Below are 16,691 nucleotides of genomic sequence, written 5' to 3'. Positions count from 1 at the left end.
AAAAAATGGAGTCATTCCTAATTTATTAGACACCTCTTGACTATTTGTCAAAATATCCCAGTTATTGAGAATAATATTCCTAATGGGAACAGCATCCCTACGAATAGGGATAGGCAAAGCAACTGACCAGTCTCGTACATGGGTCTCAGGAGAGGGAGATATTAAACTGGATGAGGGAATATGGTCAATTGTGAGAAAACAAAAAACTAAAATAATGACCCCCCACACCTCCCTACTTTAATATACCAACTCCGAGATCACGCTATAGTAAAGAAAAAAGGGGGACAAGCCCCCCTGCACCCCCACACCCCCTTCTTTAATATACCAACTCTGAGATCACGCTACAGTGAAGAGAATGGTAAGTGGAATTGCCATTCTCTTCACTGTAGCATGATCTCGGAGTTGGTATATTAAAGTAGGGGGTGAGGGGGTGCAGGGGGTTTTGCCCCCTGCAAAAACATTATTTTAGTTTTTTTTTTTTACTTTCATAATCTCGACTTTCTGGGATTGGTATTTAAAAAGTTGAGATTTTGGTATTTCGTAATTAAAAAGTGGACATATATATATATATATATATATATATATATATATATATATATATATATATATATATATATATATATACACATATATATATACACATATATAAAATTTGTCTCCTTATTTACATTTCCTTCTTAGCTTCTTTTATTTCTTTTATCCACTGTTGGAAATTAAAAATATTAATCATAACTAATAAAATATATTTAACTGTGAAGTAAATTTTTGTTATGTTTTCATCTTTCAGAAGGCATGAGTTGCATGAACAAGGACCATGGCTGTGCCCACATTTGCCGAGAGACCCCTAAAGGCGGAGTAGCCTGTGAATGCAGACCTGGATTTGAGCTGGCAAAAAACCAGAGGGGGTGCATTTGTATGTAAAAGGTTTTATGTTTATCATTCTTGTATTTTGAAAATATTGGTGTCAGTAAACCTTCTGACTTATCTAATGTTCCCTTGTTAAAATTGCATTTGATCTGAATAGATTTGAGAACACTTGTGGGACAAAATATTCAGTATGTTTAGTTGCTAATGTGACAAATTGCAAGGAATACATTTGATTTTCTTATTAGACTCGCTTAAGAAAATATTAGGGTCAAACTCAAATTAATTAATTAAACGGGTGTGCTTTTTTGAGAAATTACGTGGAGCAGCACTTTTCAACAACTTGAACATTGGTGATTTGCGTGCTTTGCCTCAATATAGCTGGTCCTTAGCATTGCACAAAAGTGTTGAAATGTGTCCGCAGCAGGTTTTATTTATCATGAAGAGTGAGACCAATGGAGAAGTCCATGCAGAATGAAAATTGAACTGCCAGTGGAAGAAGTAAACCCGCTGCAGGTTACTGCTTCAGTTTAGGTCTTTCATGACAAATCGTAACTCTCTAAGCAACTGAATATTTTTGAAATATGACAATTGCCTTTTTTTTTTAAAAAAAAAAAACATCAGAGTGGGGCACAAGAAAAAGAGTACTTTGGATTTGGAGAGTAATGATTTTTATTTTTTTTTTGCTTTATGTAAAAAAAATAGTTTTAAATATGGACACACAACATCTGAAAGTCTGGAGTAAACACTAAGCAAGGTGTTTTTGTGGAAGTGTGTACGTTTAAAATTGATAAACTACTAGAAGTAACAAATGAAAAAGTACATTCAAAGTAATCTTGGCCACAATACAGACAATTCAGACAAGCAAGGAAGCAAACCTTTTTAGTGGTTTTGCTCTTTATTTTCAGCTGAACTTCTTCAAAATACAACACTCCACTTCCTCACTGTTTACATACCTACATCACAGGCCAGGTCTTATTTAATTATTTAATTAACACATAATTAATTCACTGTTAAAATTAAAAAATGCACATTAAACCAATGAATAAAAATAATAATAAAAAATAGTAAAAAATAATTCTTAATCTAGTGTTTAACACCATCTTACAACCATTGTGCCTGTAAAAAGATTTGATATTTGTATGTCCATTTGCATCTACCTCATAACACCGACAAGCGGAAACACCGACAACGAGATCACCAACACCACAACAAACTGGCAGTTGAAAAGCACGAAAGTTCACATGCCCGACAAACCACAATCCCGACAGTCAACATAACAAATCTGTTTCCGAAAAACACAAACACAACACAAGCACACCAGAAACCTTACAAACCTAAACTAAACATTACATGCACAACTATCTATGCACTAACCTTAACCCAAACCCTAACCCTAAGGTCCGTCACTAATGCTCACTTACGTTACCCGCACCCTAACCCTAAAGTCCGTCACTATCGCACACTTACCTTACCCGCACCCTAACCCTAAAGTCCGTCACTATCACATACTTACACAGTCGCACTCATTTTGCATGTCAGTGTTTTCAGCCTCAGGATTCTGGACTGTCTATTATTTACGTTGAAGGTCTTACAGTGTCGGTCTTCTCATTGTCTGTGTTTCCAGCTTTCATTCTTTTCAGGTAGACCCGTCCATTTTGCCCTGGTTTCTTATCTTTACATCCTAAGTGATTATTATAATCACCTTTGAATATGTCCACTGTGGCACTATCCAATACAAAAAAAAAAAAAAAACTTTTTAAAGTTAGTACATTGTAAAGAATGCTTAGCTAGGGCATTACTGAGGTCATGTTTCTTAATAGCAATTGTATGTTCATATATTCCCTTAGAGAGTTTTCCAATGGTCTTACCTACATAAAAACTACTACAAGAATCATATAATGTAGTATATATACTATGCCTGTTGAATTACAGTTGTAATGCCCTCTATCCCAAAAGTGTTTTAGCGAGACTTTTAATATGAATGAACAATGTGCCTGTCACATATCTGCAAAACTTGCAGCTGTTACATATAAAAGTACCTAAAGTGTTACTTTTAATTCATCATGAATTGTTATAATTTTCCAGCATAGATATAAGGCTAATTCACTGCTTTGTAAGAAAATGTTGGTTTATTACCCATTACCTTTGATAGGTCCTTGGTACCTAAGATTATTTTCCAATTTGTGTTGAAAACATCCTAACAATACCCATATATTGAAATACTGGCAATGGAAATTCCCTACTAAAACAGCTGAATGCACCTGTACTTTCTTTGGTTTCACCATTTATTAAATTAATCTGATTTACTTTCAGAATAGGTTTGAATTTGTCATGCCGCATACAAGATACTTCAGTCATTATTTTATCTAAAAATCCTTTTTGTATCCTCTTTAAAAATAACTTTTTTCAAGTCCTTAGCTTCTGCCAGAAAGGTGACATCATCACTAGTCAGCCTACTTAATTAATATAATGAATTGACCCTCGTACACATTCTGCTTCATGAACATAGAGTGTTGACTTTGATTGCGTAAATAACCATTGACAAAAAATTATTTTCAATATACTTTCAAAACATTTAGCCTCTTTGTTAACTTTTATGGTCAAGTCAAGAAAATTGACTGATAAACCTCTGTTGTTTGAAGTGAACTTAAGAAAATTTGTAGCCATATTTAACTCCATAAAATAAAACTAGTCACATTCATCCAATTAAACCTCAATTAAAAAAAAATATATATATATATATATATATATATATATATATATATATATATATATATATATACATACATATATATAAATAAATACATCATCTCTATAACATTTATAGAAAAACACCTTATTAAAAAGAGCATTCATTTTCAGATATTCCTCCTCCCATCAGACCATAATCAGGTTTGCAAAGACTGGTGCAGCTCTGGCACCCATAACTATTCCTTTAATTTGTTGGAATTATTTATCAGTCACTTTTCTTGGTTGGCCATAAAAGTTAACAAAGAAGCTAAAAGTTTTGAAATTAAAGTTTGTAGAAAAGAAACTTTTGTTAATGGTTATTTACATAATCAAAATCAACACTCTATGTGCATGAAGTGGAATGATTATTAATTAGATTCATTCATTAGATTAAATAGGATGACTATTGATGATGTCACCTTTTTTGGCAGAAGCTAAGGACTTGTAAAAGGTATTTTTAGATAGAGGATATAAAAAGGATTTTTTCGATAAAATAATGGCTGAAATATCTTGTACGAGGCATGACAAATTCAAACCTATTCTGAAAGTAAATCAGATTAATTTAATATATGGTGAAACCAAGGAAAGTACAAGTGCATTCAGCTGTATTAGTAGAACATTTCCGTTACCAATATCTTGAGACATGGGTATTGTTAGGGATGTTTTAAGCACAAATTGTAAAATAATCTTCGGTAACAAGGCCCTGGAAAAAGTAGCAGTTATGAAATCAACATTATTACAAAAGAAGGAATAGCTTTACATCTGCGTTGGAAAATTCCAACAATTCTGGATGCACTAACAGTAACACTTTAGGGACTTTTAAATGTAATACCTGCAAGTTGTGCAGATATGTAATGGACACATCTTTCATTCACATTGAAAGTCTCGATAAAACTTTTTGGGCTGGAGGATATTACAACTGTAATTCAACGGGCATAGTAAATATTGCGTCGTGATTCTTGTAATAGATTTTATGTAGGTAAGACCATTAGGAAACTCTCTGAGAGTTTATGTACGTATAACTGTTATTAAGAAACATGACCTCAGCAATGCCCTAACTAAGCATTGTTTAGAATGTGCTAACTTTAAAAAGTTCACCTTTTTTGTATTGGATAGTGTCACATATTTAAAGGTGATTATAATAATCACTTAGAATGTAAGGAGGCTGAATGGCAAATAAGACTGTTCTATAAAGAAACCAGTGATAAATGAACATATAAATATCCAATGTTTTTTTTACAGGCACACATGTTATAAGATGGTGTTTAAACACTAGATTAATAATTATTTGTTATTGTAATTTTTATTTATTAGTTTAATGTATTTGTATTTTTTAAAATTTTAATAATGAGTTAATTGCTTGTTAATCATTTGATTAAATAATTAAGACCTGTCATGTGATGTAAGTGTAGAATAGTGAGGAAGTGGAGTTTTGTATTCTGAAGAAGTTCTGGTGAAAATAAATAACAAAAACTCTAAAAAGGTTGCTTCCTTGCTTGTCTGAATTGTCTGTCTTGTGGCCAAGTTCACTTTGAACATGCTTTTTTTCATTTGTTGCTGTTGTTTCTACGTTTTAGCTCACTTGTTTGGAGTTTAGACTGCTAGAAGTGTTTATTGTATTGGGTAGAGGAAAATCCTAAATGAAACAACTTTTGCATTCCAAATATCGTTAGCAACTTCCTAAGGTTTTTAAATGTCATTTTGTATTTTATAATAGCTTCTTTTATTATTTCCATAGACTTTCCATTTGCATTTTGTCTGTTAGAGCATAATTTTGTTATAAAGATCATTTGGAAATAAAAAAAAGCATGCAGTGCTGTTTTGCATTACTAAATTCTAATTCACAGAATGCTTCCAGTTACAGTCTGTCCTGGCGTCATGTGCAGTAATTTCTAATAGTATCAGTTTCATTCTTGCAGGATTATTTTTTTTTGTAATGCTTCCTGTTGTAGGATGTTTATAAACTGATCTGACCTGTTCTTGATTATCTCTACAGTGACTTGCAATCATGGAAATGGTGGCTGCCAGCATACTTGTGATGATACTGATGTTGGGCCAGTCTGTGGTTGTCACCAGAAGTATGCCTTGCATTCTAATGGGAAAACTTGCATTGGTAAGCAACAGGGCCTGATATTTTCATTGACATAATTTATAATGCTGTACTTTCACAACAGGGAAAGTAAAAAAAACAGAAGTTGACAAAAATATCTGCTCATAATTTGTTAGTAATGTACAGTTTGTGTAGCTTTATCTCCGGCACTAAAATACCGTGAAGATTGCTGTGAAGTGAAAATATTTATTAAAAGCAGCACTTTTGACAACTTGTGCTTTATAAAACCACTTGTAAATACGTTCCAATTTTTTGCAATTTATATTGCATGCATTAAGCAAGTACGATACTTCTTCAGGTTAAATACTCTGTTAAGAGGAAAATTTGCAGTGTTTTAAAAATAGACATTAAAATCATTGACTTATTTCCAAAGTTCTAGTATTCTTGCAACAGCTAAAATAATGTGTAAGTGAATGGCATACAAATGTAATCTTTTGTTGTCTGATGTGCTGCTTTTGATTTAGTATCTGCAGTAACCCTCATGATATGCATTGTAAAGTCATTATTTGGTAGATGAAATTACATACCTCTCAACTGTACAGATTTTTGCAGAATGTCCAGATTTTTGCCTCATATTTTTTGTCCAGTTTGGTTTTCTGGCAAATTAGTGGCAAATCATTAGACTGAAGTTAGAAAATAATGACAGACATTTGAGTTTAAGACTTCATACTCTTCAGAAAATTCATGTTAATGCAAAACTTGTTAGTCTATCAATTTTCTAAGTTTGTAAGAGCAATATTTAAAAATTGTCCAAATTTTTGTACATTTGTCCCACTTTTATTTATGATTTTGTCCCAATTTCTTGCTCTAAGAGGTTGAGAGGTATGAATGAGAAATGTATCAGTTATCTGTTCCTTGAGTGTAGAACATTCTGTGTTGTTCAGAATGGCACTGATGCATACTGTTTTATTTTGAAAAAGGGTGTTCACTATCAGATAAGCCCAACAAGGTTTATATGGACAATCACAGATTTTTTTTGGAATGTAAATATTTATGTGAGCATGCATTCTGTACCTTTTGAGCTGCTTCTGTTAGTAACAATTTCTTACAGATCTACAGTTAGTGACAAGTACCAGAGGAGCCAAAAACTGCAAGCTAACATCCCTGAAATCCATCCATGTAACTATTAACACTATGTACTTACAATATTACTAAACAATTGTGCATTAATTCGGTAAAGCTCTTCTCTCATATCATTCTCTGTTTCTTGTTGAGTCTCCTTGCTTCCATGCTTAAATGCAAAGACCCTGGTGAATGCCTGTCTTGTCTGTAGCTGAAACTGAAACCAAATTTTTTACCTTAATGTCATTCAAGTGGTCTCTATTGCAGCCACGTCATATTATCTAGTGAATCTAGTACATGTAGCATTTAGTAAGTCATGACTTCCCTCCCATGACAGTAGAATAAAGAGTTCCATACTCTGTTCATGGGATGTGGGCTTTTTTTTCTCAAATCACCACTGCTAGAACCGGTTCCTGCTTGAGTGCAGTAGTTGGATGCATGCCACAGTTATGTCCGTAGTTGTAGTTAATTGTAATGTCAGTAAGTTCTTTAAACTAACTCTTTAAACATGAGTGAGAGATATAACTGCAGGGGAAAGTAAACTGTTAAGTGCTTATACCCATCACATTCTGCTGTTGAGTCCTGTAGTAAAAGCTTGCATGTCATGTGTCAGCTTTTGGGAAGCAAGCTTTTAGATCTATTGCTTATGCTGCATAAAAATAATACAACCTTTGTAGTTCAGTTATAGACAAGCAGGCAACCAACTCTTTATCCATCATTTCTTTTTCTGCTTGTTTTCTTCCTCATCTCATTTTAAACAAATTCCTTCATTGCTTTTGGAATGCTCCCTTTCCATCTGCTTTCATGTGTATGCTTTGTTTGTCCTGTAGTCAATCCTTTTGTTGAAAACTGGGAAGCCAAACTGCTACATGTACTAAACCAAAACACATCCATCAAATGGGGTGTATTTTTGATTTATATTAATTGGAATTCAGTATGTTTACAACTGTGGTACCACCATAGCAGGTAGGAATAAAGTCAATACTTCTTCAGTATGAGTACTGCAATATTTTTTTGCTTACTTGTATTATAGAGAGAGACGAGGCTGCAATTGAGAACTCTGAATACAATGCCACGTCAGTATCTGATGTGGACAAGCGGGTGAAACGTCGACTACTAATGGGTAACAAAATGCCTTCTATAATTTTTCATGTTTCAGTTTTCTCTCACTGTGCGTCTTTTAGCTATGCTGTTTCATATCTGAATATGTTTAAATCATCACTGCTTTGCTAGCTAAGTCAAATTTCCATCCATGTGTAGAATGTGGATTTCCCCTGCAGTGACAAATTTTAAAAGAATGTCAATTTTCACTAACAAATCTTCACTAAATTCTTGTGGTACATTAATGCTAAGGTAAGAAACGCACAAATGTAATGTTGCATTTAATAATCTGTGTACAATTGCTAGTTACTGCTGTATGCAGATCTGTAGGTATGCTACGCTTGACGTTGTACTGATTTTCAAAAGTACAGCTTATTAATTTTCCACACTTGGAACTTTGACATGGGTATGTTAAGTTTACACAGAACTGATAAATGTTATATCTGATCCCAAATACTACGCTAGGATGAGCATTGTGGACCTAAATAGGAAAAGCATAGCTAACTTTATCATTTTGATTAAATGTGACTTGACTCCTTGTAAGCTGACAGGCCATAATGTTAAAATGTTTAATGGAGGTTTTATGAAGTAATAACAATATATGGGGCAGTGAAATTACAACGATGTATTCAGTTTTGAAAACTGATTCTAAGTTTGGTATGTTCCAATTTAAGTATGCCAGACAACTCAAATCTAAACATATGCAAGCTATTTCGTCATTGTATGAACTGTTGAAATCCTGTAATTTTGATTTTTTCTGTTTTTGGATGCCCTACCTGTGTAATTCAAGTTTGCAATATAATTTTGATGTCAACAAAACCTAGTCTGTAATAGAGAGTGACAGAAGTGTCACTTAGTTTAAGAGAACATGGTGCTGTGAAATACTTTTCTCAACATTCCTTTATTGTCCATGTTTCAGCCTTTTTAGATTTAAAAGAAACCCCTGTTGCAGAGTAAGTGCTGCTATGTGCAGCTAAATGATTCTTTTCACCTTCTGCAGTTTTCATCACTGCTTCAGGGTCCCAGCATGAGGACGTGAGCTTTCAGTTTGTAAAGTATTCTCCAGAATGACAGTTCTGCTTACAAGGTATTATGTTGCAGTTTTAATTTCAGCTAAAAATGACTTTATTATGACAGCTGCTTTGGAGTTGAAAGCTGGCTATTTACAAGCAAAAAAAATGTCACCTTTATTTTATAAGAAAATCCACCTTCTACATTTGGAAGCTTCCTTCCCCTCTTTCTCTGTCTCTTTTTTTTTTTTGCAGTTTTCAGCCCTGCATTCATTTTCCACTGATATGTTTGCTGTATAAAGTCTTACATGGTTTAATACTTATGAGATTGTATGATCCCATATTTAAAAGTCTGAAACAAAATTGTTTTGTACTGTGTTGTCTGTAGGACCTTCCATGATTTCATATGACAGGATTTTATAATAACTTTTTTTGAGTCGATTTTTGCTCCTTGACAGTGTAATTAAATTAACTAGCCAGTGCAGTTTGCCAATGGGTGCACTTTTAATTAATGTCATGTTATGCATTTGAATTGTTTCTACAGGTGCCAAATACCAGTTTTTAGATCAACGGTCATCAAAATGTTATTTAAAAGTTCACATTCCAACCATTTGGTTGAATTTTGTATGAGTATCTTGAAATACTTTTCATTTACATTCAAGCATACTTGTATCAATGTTCCTTAATTGCTCTATATCCCTCAGGACATATACATGCAATTATTGTTTCTGACCTGCTGCCATGAAAGTTTTCTTTGTGTACATTATTTGTTGCTGCAACTGCAGTTCCATCTGTAACATCAAAGCCTGTTACAGAGGTTTTGTGCTGGATAGTCAAAAAGTGAAGTGTTAAACTAAGCTTGTGTCTACTCCATATACCGATCCCAAACATCTAGATCTTGATTAAGAAGGAATCTTATAACCTAAATCCATTTTTAATACATATGGCACAGTCTGTGACTTCATCATCTTCTGTTTTTTGATCTTGGATACTACAAATACTACGTAAATAAGGCCCAAATTTAAGACCATGGAAATCTTTGCTTAGCTTATGACAAATGAGCCATTCCCAAAACCACTGTCCTGTCAATTTATAGTCATTTTCTTTCCTTAAAGGAAAACTCCACCCTAGAACTAAAAATATCTGTTTTTTTTTCACTATATCTTTGTTTCCTGACCTATTTTAACATCTCAAAATCACTTTCAGTGCTTTATTTGTAATTGTATCCTGTTTTCCACAACATGGCTACAAATGGGTCTTGATGTATCAATGTGATCTTGTTCTCCCTCAACCCTTTCTCTTTCCCATAATGCTTTGTATGACTCATGCCAGACATAAGGAAGTAACTTTGAATTCCAATGCCATTGGCATATAATGGGATTTGTGTGAGTCACTGTTATTTTCTTTACCTTCTGTAAAAGGGCTGCTTCTTTTCTTTCTCTAATCACCCTCATTTATGTTTGTCTCAGACCTTGTTTTACACTATACTTAGAAGTTATCCAGCTAAAACCAGAAAAGTTACTAAATTGCAGGCCTTTGTTCAGGGTTTTCTTTTGTAGTCTAAGAGGAATTGATTCTGCAAGGGTCTCTCAGTGCAGTGACCGTTTTATCAGCTCTGCAGTACTGTGGGGAGAGGGGACTCTAAATTCCTCTTGAACTACAAAAGAAAACACTGAACAAAGGCTTGCAATTTAGTTACTTTTCTGGCTGTAGCTGGATAATTTCTAAGTATAGTGTAAAACAAGGTCTGAGCCAAAGATAAATGAGGGTGATTAGAGACAGAAAAGAAAAGTGACCCTCACAAATCCCGTTATATGTCAATGGCATGGGAATTCAAAGTTACTTTCTTATATCTGGCATGAGTCATGCAAAGTATTATGGGAAAGAGAAAGGGTTGAGGGAGAACAAGATCACATTGATATATCAAGCCCCATTGGTAGCCATGTTGTGGAAAACAAGCTAAAATTACAAATAAAGCACTTAGAGTGATTTTGAGGTATTAAAATAGGTCAGGAAACAGAGTGAAAAAAAAAAAACTTTTTTTTTTAGCTCCGGGATGGAGTTTTCCTTTAGGTTGCCAGTTTGAGAATTGTCTGTACTGTTTAGTTGACTTCTGTTTGCTAGAGGATACTGTATATAGAGCATATGATGCCTGCTTCTTGGTAGACTCTGTGTAGGCTAGGTGCCCCATTTGCTAAAAACAGGGAGGACTATAAACATACCAAATGGGTACATATAAAACTGGATTAAGAAATGTTTAATTCGTATGTATACTTATACAAAATGTATATATGTGGTTTAGCTAATGCTCATTCTACAAGATGTGATGACTTCATTAGCCTTCCTATGAAATCTTACAAAGTAAATCTTTTCTTAAGATTGCCAGTGTTTTCTTTTATAACTCCTCTCTGTGTTGCTACTACTTTAGGCTGTGTCCTAAAGCTTGGATTATTTGCAAGAAGCACCCGCCGTAAGATCCAGATGTGAAAAACTTGCCATAAAGACTGATTTTTTTAGGTTGTCTTTTGTAGTACATCCCTTGGCTTTGCACAACCTAGCTCTTTTCTGTTCCTCCAAAGCCTTTTCCCATTTTGGATGAGACTTTTTGTTCATGTTTGATCTGTGTCACATTCATAATTTTGGCTTGGGAGTAAGGTTGTATTGGGTAGCAGTATAGAAGGTTAAGTTGGGAGCTCATGAAAGTAGCAGATGTTCATCATATTGATCACTGCTGCAGTAGTTTTAGATACATGGATTGCATCCTGCCAAAGATATATCAGCCGGTCAGCTTCCATAGTTTCAGGGCACCTGTCATGCATCCAAATTGTCAGGCAACTCAAGCTGAGATGATTAAAAGACAAGTTTGGGTGCCACACCCTTAAGAGCTCTACTGCCATCGAAGAGTATGATCCTCTGATGCTTTTGAGGAGGGTCTGAATCATATATTCGAAACTCCAAAATGTCGAACACCATATGTTCGAACTTGGAATTTCTAATATTGAAAACATCGAACGTTCAGAATAGCGATTTTTTTCCCAGGGAAAAAAATTGCTGTTCCGACAAACATACACCCAACACAAGCACACCAAAATAAATAAACCACACACATACATTTAACAAAACCCAACCCCACACTAAACCACACATACATTACTAACTATCCACTTACCTTAACCCACACCCTAACCCTAAGGTCTGTAACTATCACACACATACCCTACAAATCTATACACAAACAAACTAATGAATTCACACAAATACAGTTAACAAAACACAACCCCACACTACACCATACATACATTACTAACTATCCACTTACCTTAACCCGCACCCTAACCCTAAGGTCCATAACTCTCGCACCACAGTGGAGGAAATAGCGAAGCCACGGAACGACCCACTGTAATCTTGCCCTAGGTAAGGTTTCGATGTTCTGGGGCTTCGCTATTTTCACCATTCGATATTTTGGGTTCAATGTTTGCACATTTGGCTTTGTACCTCTTCGGAATTTTTATATAGACCCCTTTTGAGGATCAGTGTTTGGCTTGTGCTGTTCCTTTGCTGTTCAGATAAGTTCCTTTTGGGGAAAAAACTTCATTCAATTATTTTGGTTGATTATTCATACTTTCCTCTTCATGAAAGTTATTTTAAAGCTAGGAATTTGTGTTTTAATGTATTGTCACAAGACTGCATTGTACTTTTAAATGAGAATACTCTTTTTTTCCTGTCAGTTTAAAAGTTGTTTTAAGTATTTAAAAAAAACATTTTTTTCTGTCAAGAAATTGTGTTTATTTTACTTTTTTGTGGCTGGCTGGTGTTTTAAAGTGCTTTTTCTACTGTGTTTTTTTTTGTGAAAAACTGACTTTTAAAGACTTTTACATTTTTGCTGATTGTTTTCCCTGGGAAAGAGACACCATTTTCATCATACCCATGGAACAATCCTTCTTCCAGCTACAAAAATAAAAAGTTAAGCATGCAGCCTTTGCCGCCACAGCAGGCAGTCAGTCAGTTTGCCTGAGATGCAGATGGGTGACTCTGCTGTGTACTTTTTTTTTACCTCAGACCACTCTTTTACCTCATATCCCTCTGATGTAGCACCTACAGATACAATGCACTGGGGGTGAGCCATGTCCTTTGGAGCTGTTGGAATCCCCTCAGCAGGCAAGGGAGAGCCGCAGCTGTTAGCCCTGGGAAAGGGAACAGGGAAGACTTTACTGTTTTATTAGAATGTAGTGTCCATCCGTGGGGAAGCAATTGCTGCCATTTTTAATACTGTTGGCCCCATTTTTTCTGCAAAAAGAAAGAGAAAACTAAACATGTATCCACTCCTCAAATTTTCATAGACAGGAATTATTTACTGAGTCTGGCCTCATGGTGTTATTCAGGCTTTTGATCCTTCTTATTTATTGCTTTCTGGTAAAACAAAGAAGGATATCTCCTTTCCTGAAGAGATTCAAGTTTCTGAATCTGGGCAGGAAAATGAAAGGACAGATACAGGTTTTCTCCTCAGTTTTCTGATTCGGACTCAGAGGAAAGCTCAGTTTCTGATTCTGCCTTTGGGATTCTTCTCTCTTTGAGATTATTTCCAGAATGTGCCAGTGTTTTCAGTGGGAGTACACCAAGGTTTCTCAGTCCTTCGGAAATTCTTATGAGCTGTTACAGAAGAAACTTTCTGAACCTTCATTATTTCTTCCAGTTCTGTCATCTTTGGAGGATGTGTATGTTTCTGCTTGTATTTTTCTTGATAGGCTCATAGCTTCATAGGTTAGTACTAGGCTAACTGCCCTTATGGGCCATTTTAAGCCTAGCAAATTACCCCATGTCAGAATCAAACCCTGCACCTTGTGTTTCTAAGGTAAGCACCTTAACCAATACGCCAATCTCCCACCACCTGATAGCCAGCCTGCTGCTCCTAAAAAGGCACATAGAATGTTCATCAGTCTTTTTAAGTTCTTATCCACTCTTCCCAAACCTGACCCAGCAGCTCTAACTTTATTCCTGTTGCTGCTAAACAGGCAGTTAATTCCTGTCCTAGCCATTCTGATAAAGATGGGAATATTATTGATGGGTATGGGAAAATAGTGTATGTTTCTGCAATGTTGATTTTCAAAATTTTTAATTTTCAAGCTCAAATCTTAATGTTTATTTTGATTAATTGTAAAAGTATGAAAAATATTTGATGTCCAGTTTATTTTCCGGAAACATCTGCTTCAAATGATTTTGTTTCTTCTGTTGTACTAGTCCCTGCTGCTGTTTACTGTGTGTGTATGACTCTCAATTCTCCAGGACTATGGACTCTGTTTTGAGAAGGGTTGCCTGGCTGCATTCTCAGAACCTCCCAAGAGGACATGAGTATTGAAATTTTATTTTTCTATTTGGGATAGTGATTCACTTTTTAGTTCCTTTGATACAGAGGTGATCAAAACGTGTGCTGATAGGGGTAAGTTAAAGCAGGGGATCTCTTAAGATTTTCTTCCTTCCCTTTTCTAATTCTGTAAGGGATTCTGTAACCCCACAACCAGTTTTGGCATAATGGCTAGGGTGTTCCAAAAGAATTCAGAAACTTCCAAAACCAAGGACAGTCCAGCTAGTCAGTTTGACCATTTAAGGGACTTTGTCCACCCTCCCCTTCCACCCTGACAGTCTGTTTTCCCTTCCAGAAAGTCTGGATATCTATTTTTCTGTTTGGCAACACACAGTTTCAGGCAAATGGGTTCTAAATATTGTTCCTCAAGGTTATAGATGGCAGTAACAGGATATTCCTCATGCCTGGAGGTTGTTCCTCATCCACCAGCCCTGACTCTCTATTTCCACCTGTCCTTCATTATGTGCTGTTCCAGGGAATGATATAACCAGTCTCTGCTTCCCAAGCTATGAAAGATTTGTGTTTAAGGATATTTTTAGTCCCAAAGAAAGAAGATCATTGGAGACCAGTTCTGGATCTTTCTTCTTAGACCTGTTTGTGATAGTGCGTAACTTCAAAATTATGTAATTTCACAATCTATTACTTATTCTTCCTCATTCAAGTTTCCTGATAACTACATTTAAAAGATGCTTAAAATCTCATTCCTTTTCATCTAAGCCTCAGGTGTTTCTTAAGGTGTGTGTGTCTGTATCACTTTATTGTCTGCTGCTTTACCCTTTGGACTATCCACTGCACTGAAAGTGTTCACTAAGGAGCAAGCTCCAGTTACAGCTTGTTGATGGCTACAGAGTATCCATTTTCTTTTTCATGTATTTAGATGCCTTGTTTATCTTTGCAGAGTATTTTTCAAAGTGCCAGGAATCTCTCACCTGAGTGAGAGATCTCTTACACAAACTGGGATTCCAAGAAAACATTCAAAAGTACTTTTTGATTCCTTCACACAGAATTATGTTTCTGGGGTGTCAGCTGGACACCTCATTTCAAAGAGCTTTTCTACCACTGGAAAAAAAATAGATCTATATCTAGCTCTATGTCTAAGGTTTTCCACTCAGACTTTGGTCACTGTGAGGGAATACTGCAGGATTTTGGGTTTCATGGCCTCTGTGATTCTAATGATAACCCTGGCAAGACTCCATTGAGAAAGATACTATCGTATCTGAAGTATCTTTGGTACCAGCATCGACATCCCTTGTCTTTTCAAATCCCAGTGATGAGGTTTGTCAATAGAAAAATTAATTGGTAGAGAGAGCAAATATCCCTAAATTTGTTTATTCCTATATCTCTTCTTGTTCCAAAGCACTCAGTCATCTCAGACTTGTCAGACTTTGTTGGGGAGCAGTTTCAGTAGGGATAATAGTACAAGGTGTGTGGGACACCTGTGATAGATGCAGGCTCATAAATATGAAAGGGATGCTTGCCCTGATCAAAAGCACTCAACTCTTTGAATCATTTTAGTACCTAAGACCTCTTCAGGTTGTTTCAGACAAACTACAGTCATAGCCATGTCAGCTTGGGATTTACAGCACCATCTCATCTACAGGCATCTTTCATTCCATCAGATGAACATTGTGTGGCAAACAAGCTGAACAGGACAAGCAGATTCTCATGTATGCAAACCAGATTCCAGGATTTGACTAATTTGTGGGAAGTTCTCTAGTAGACCAACTTGCCTCCTCTCTAAATAATCAGCTAACAAGATTCTGCTCCAGGACTCTATGCTAGAAGGCTTGGAAAACAGATGCCGTTTTCTTTCTTTCTTTCTTTCTTTTCTTTTTTTTTTTTTTTTTGACAGTAATGTTCCTATATGTTTTTCTTCTCTTTCTACTGATATCTTGGGTACTTCTGAAGATTCAGAAGGAATCCCCAAGATCTTTTTGGTGACTCTGTTTCTGACCCAGACAACAGTGGTTCTCCCTTCTTTTGAAAAGGACACTTACCACAAACTTCCTTACAGACTGTATCTACAAACACAAAATCAGGAGTGTTTCATGCACCCTGACCTGAGTGAATTTTAACTGGCTGCCTATTTTTGGCACTCCCTTCCTGTACCCCCCCCCCCTTTTTTTTTGTATTTTGCTTAGGACAGGGTGTGGTTGTTTATTTTTTGTTCATCCTACCTTTGCCCTTTCAGGGCTTAGCCTCTCTTACTCTCTTGGCAGGAAACCTCAGAAGGGCTTGGTGCCCAGTTTTGTCTTCAGGCTACTGCAGTAGTGATCATTTGAACCTCTACTGTTATGGTAAGTTTACTTATGTAACTGCACTTTATTAAGTCTACAAACATGTTGTCTGATGCCTGTGTATGACTGCAGAACCAATGCCTCTGGCTAGAAATTGTTATAAAGCTTGAATCTTCTGTGGGAAATATAAGAGAAAGCTCATATAACTTATG

General features: G+C 35.6%; 1 protein-coding gene across 1 annotated transcript in view; it reads left to right on the top strand.

Moving 5' to 3' along the window:
* Nucleotides 1-16,691, top strand: part of LOC122791730 (signal peptide, CUB and EGF-like domain-containing protein 2) — a 1,774,756-nt gene that overhangs the window by 776,867 nt on the left and 981,198 nt on the right. Inside the window, exons 5-7 of the mRNA XM_044059635.1 lie at nucleotides 788-913; nucleotides 5,594-5,710; nucleotides 7,803-7,892. Of these exons, the coding sequence (XP_043915570.1) occupies nucleotides 788-913; nucleotides 5,594-5,710; nucleotides 7,803-7,892 (333 nt within the window). The remainder of the gene's footprint in view (nucleotides 1-787; nucleotides 914-5,593; nucleotides 5,711-7,802; nucleotides 7,893-16,691) is intronic.

This window comes from Protopterus annectens, chromosome 17.part0 (genome assembly GCF_019279795.1).
Source record: "Protopterus annectens isolate FY-2018-M chromosome 17.part0, PAN1.0, whole genome shotgun sequence".
In the NCBI taxonomy this organism is placed as follows: domain Eukaryota; kingdom Metazoa; phylum Chordata; order Ceratodontiformes; family Protopteridae; genus Protopterus; species Protopterus annectens.
This window is presented reverse-complemented; position numbering and strand designations above follow the sequence as displayed.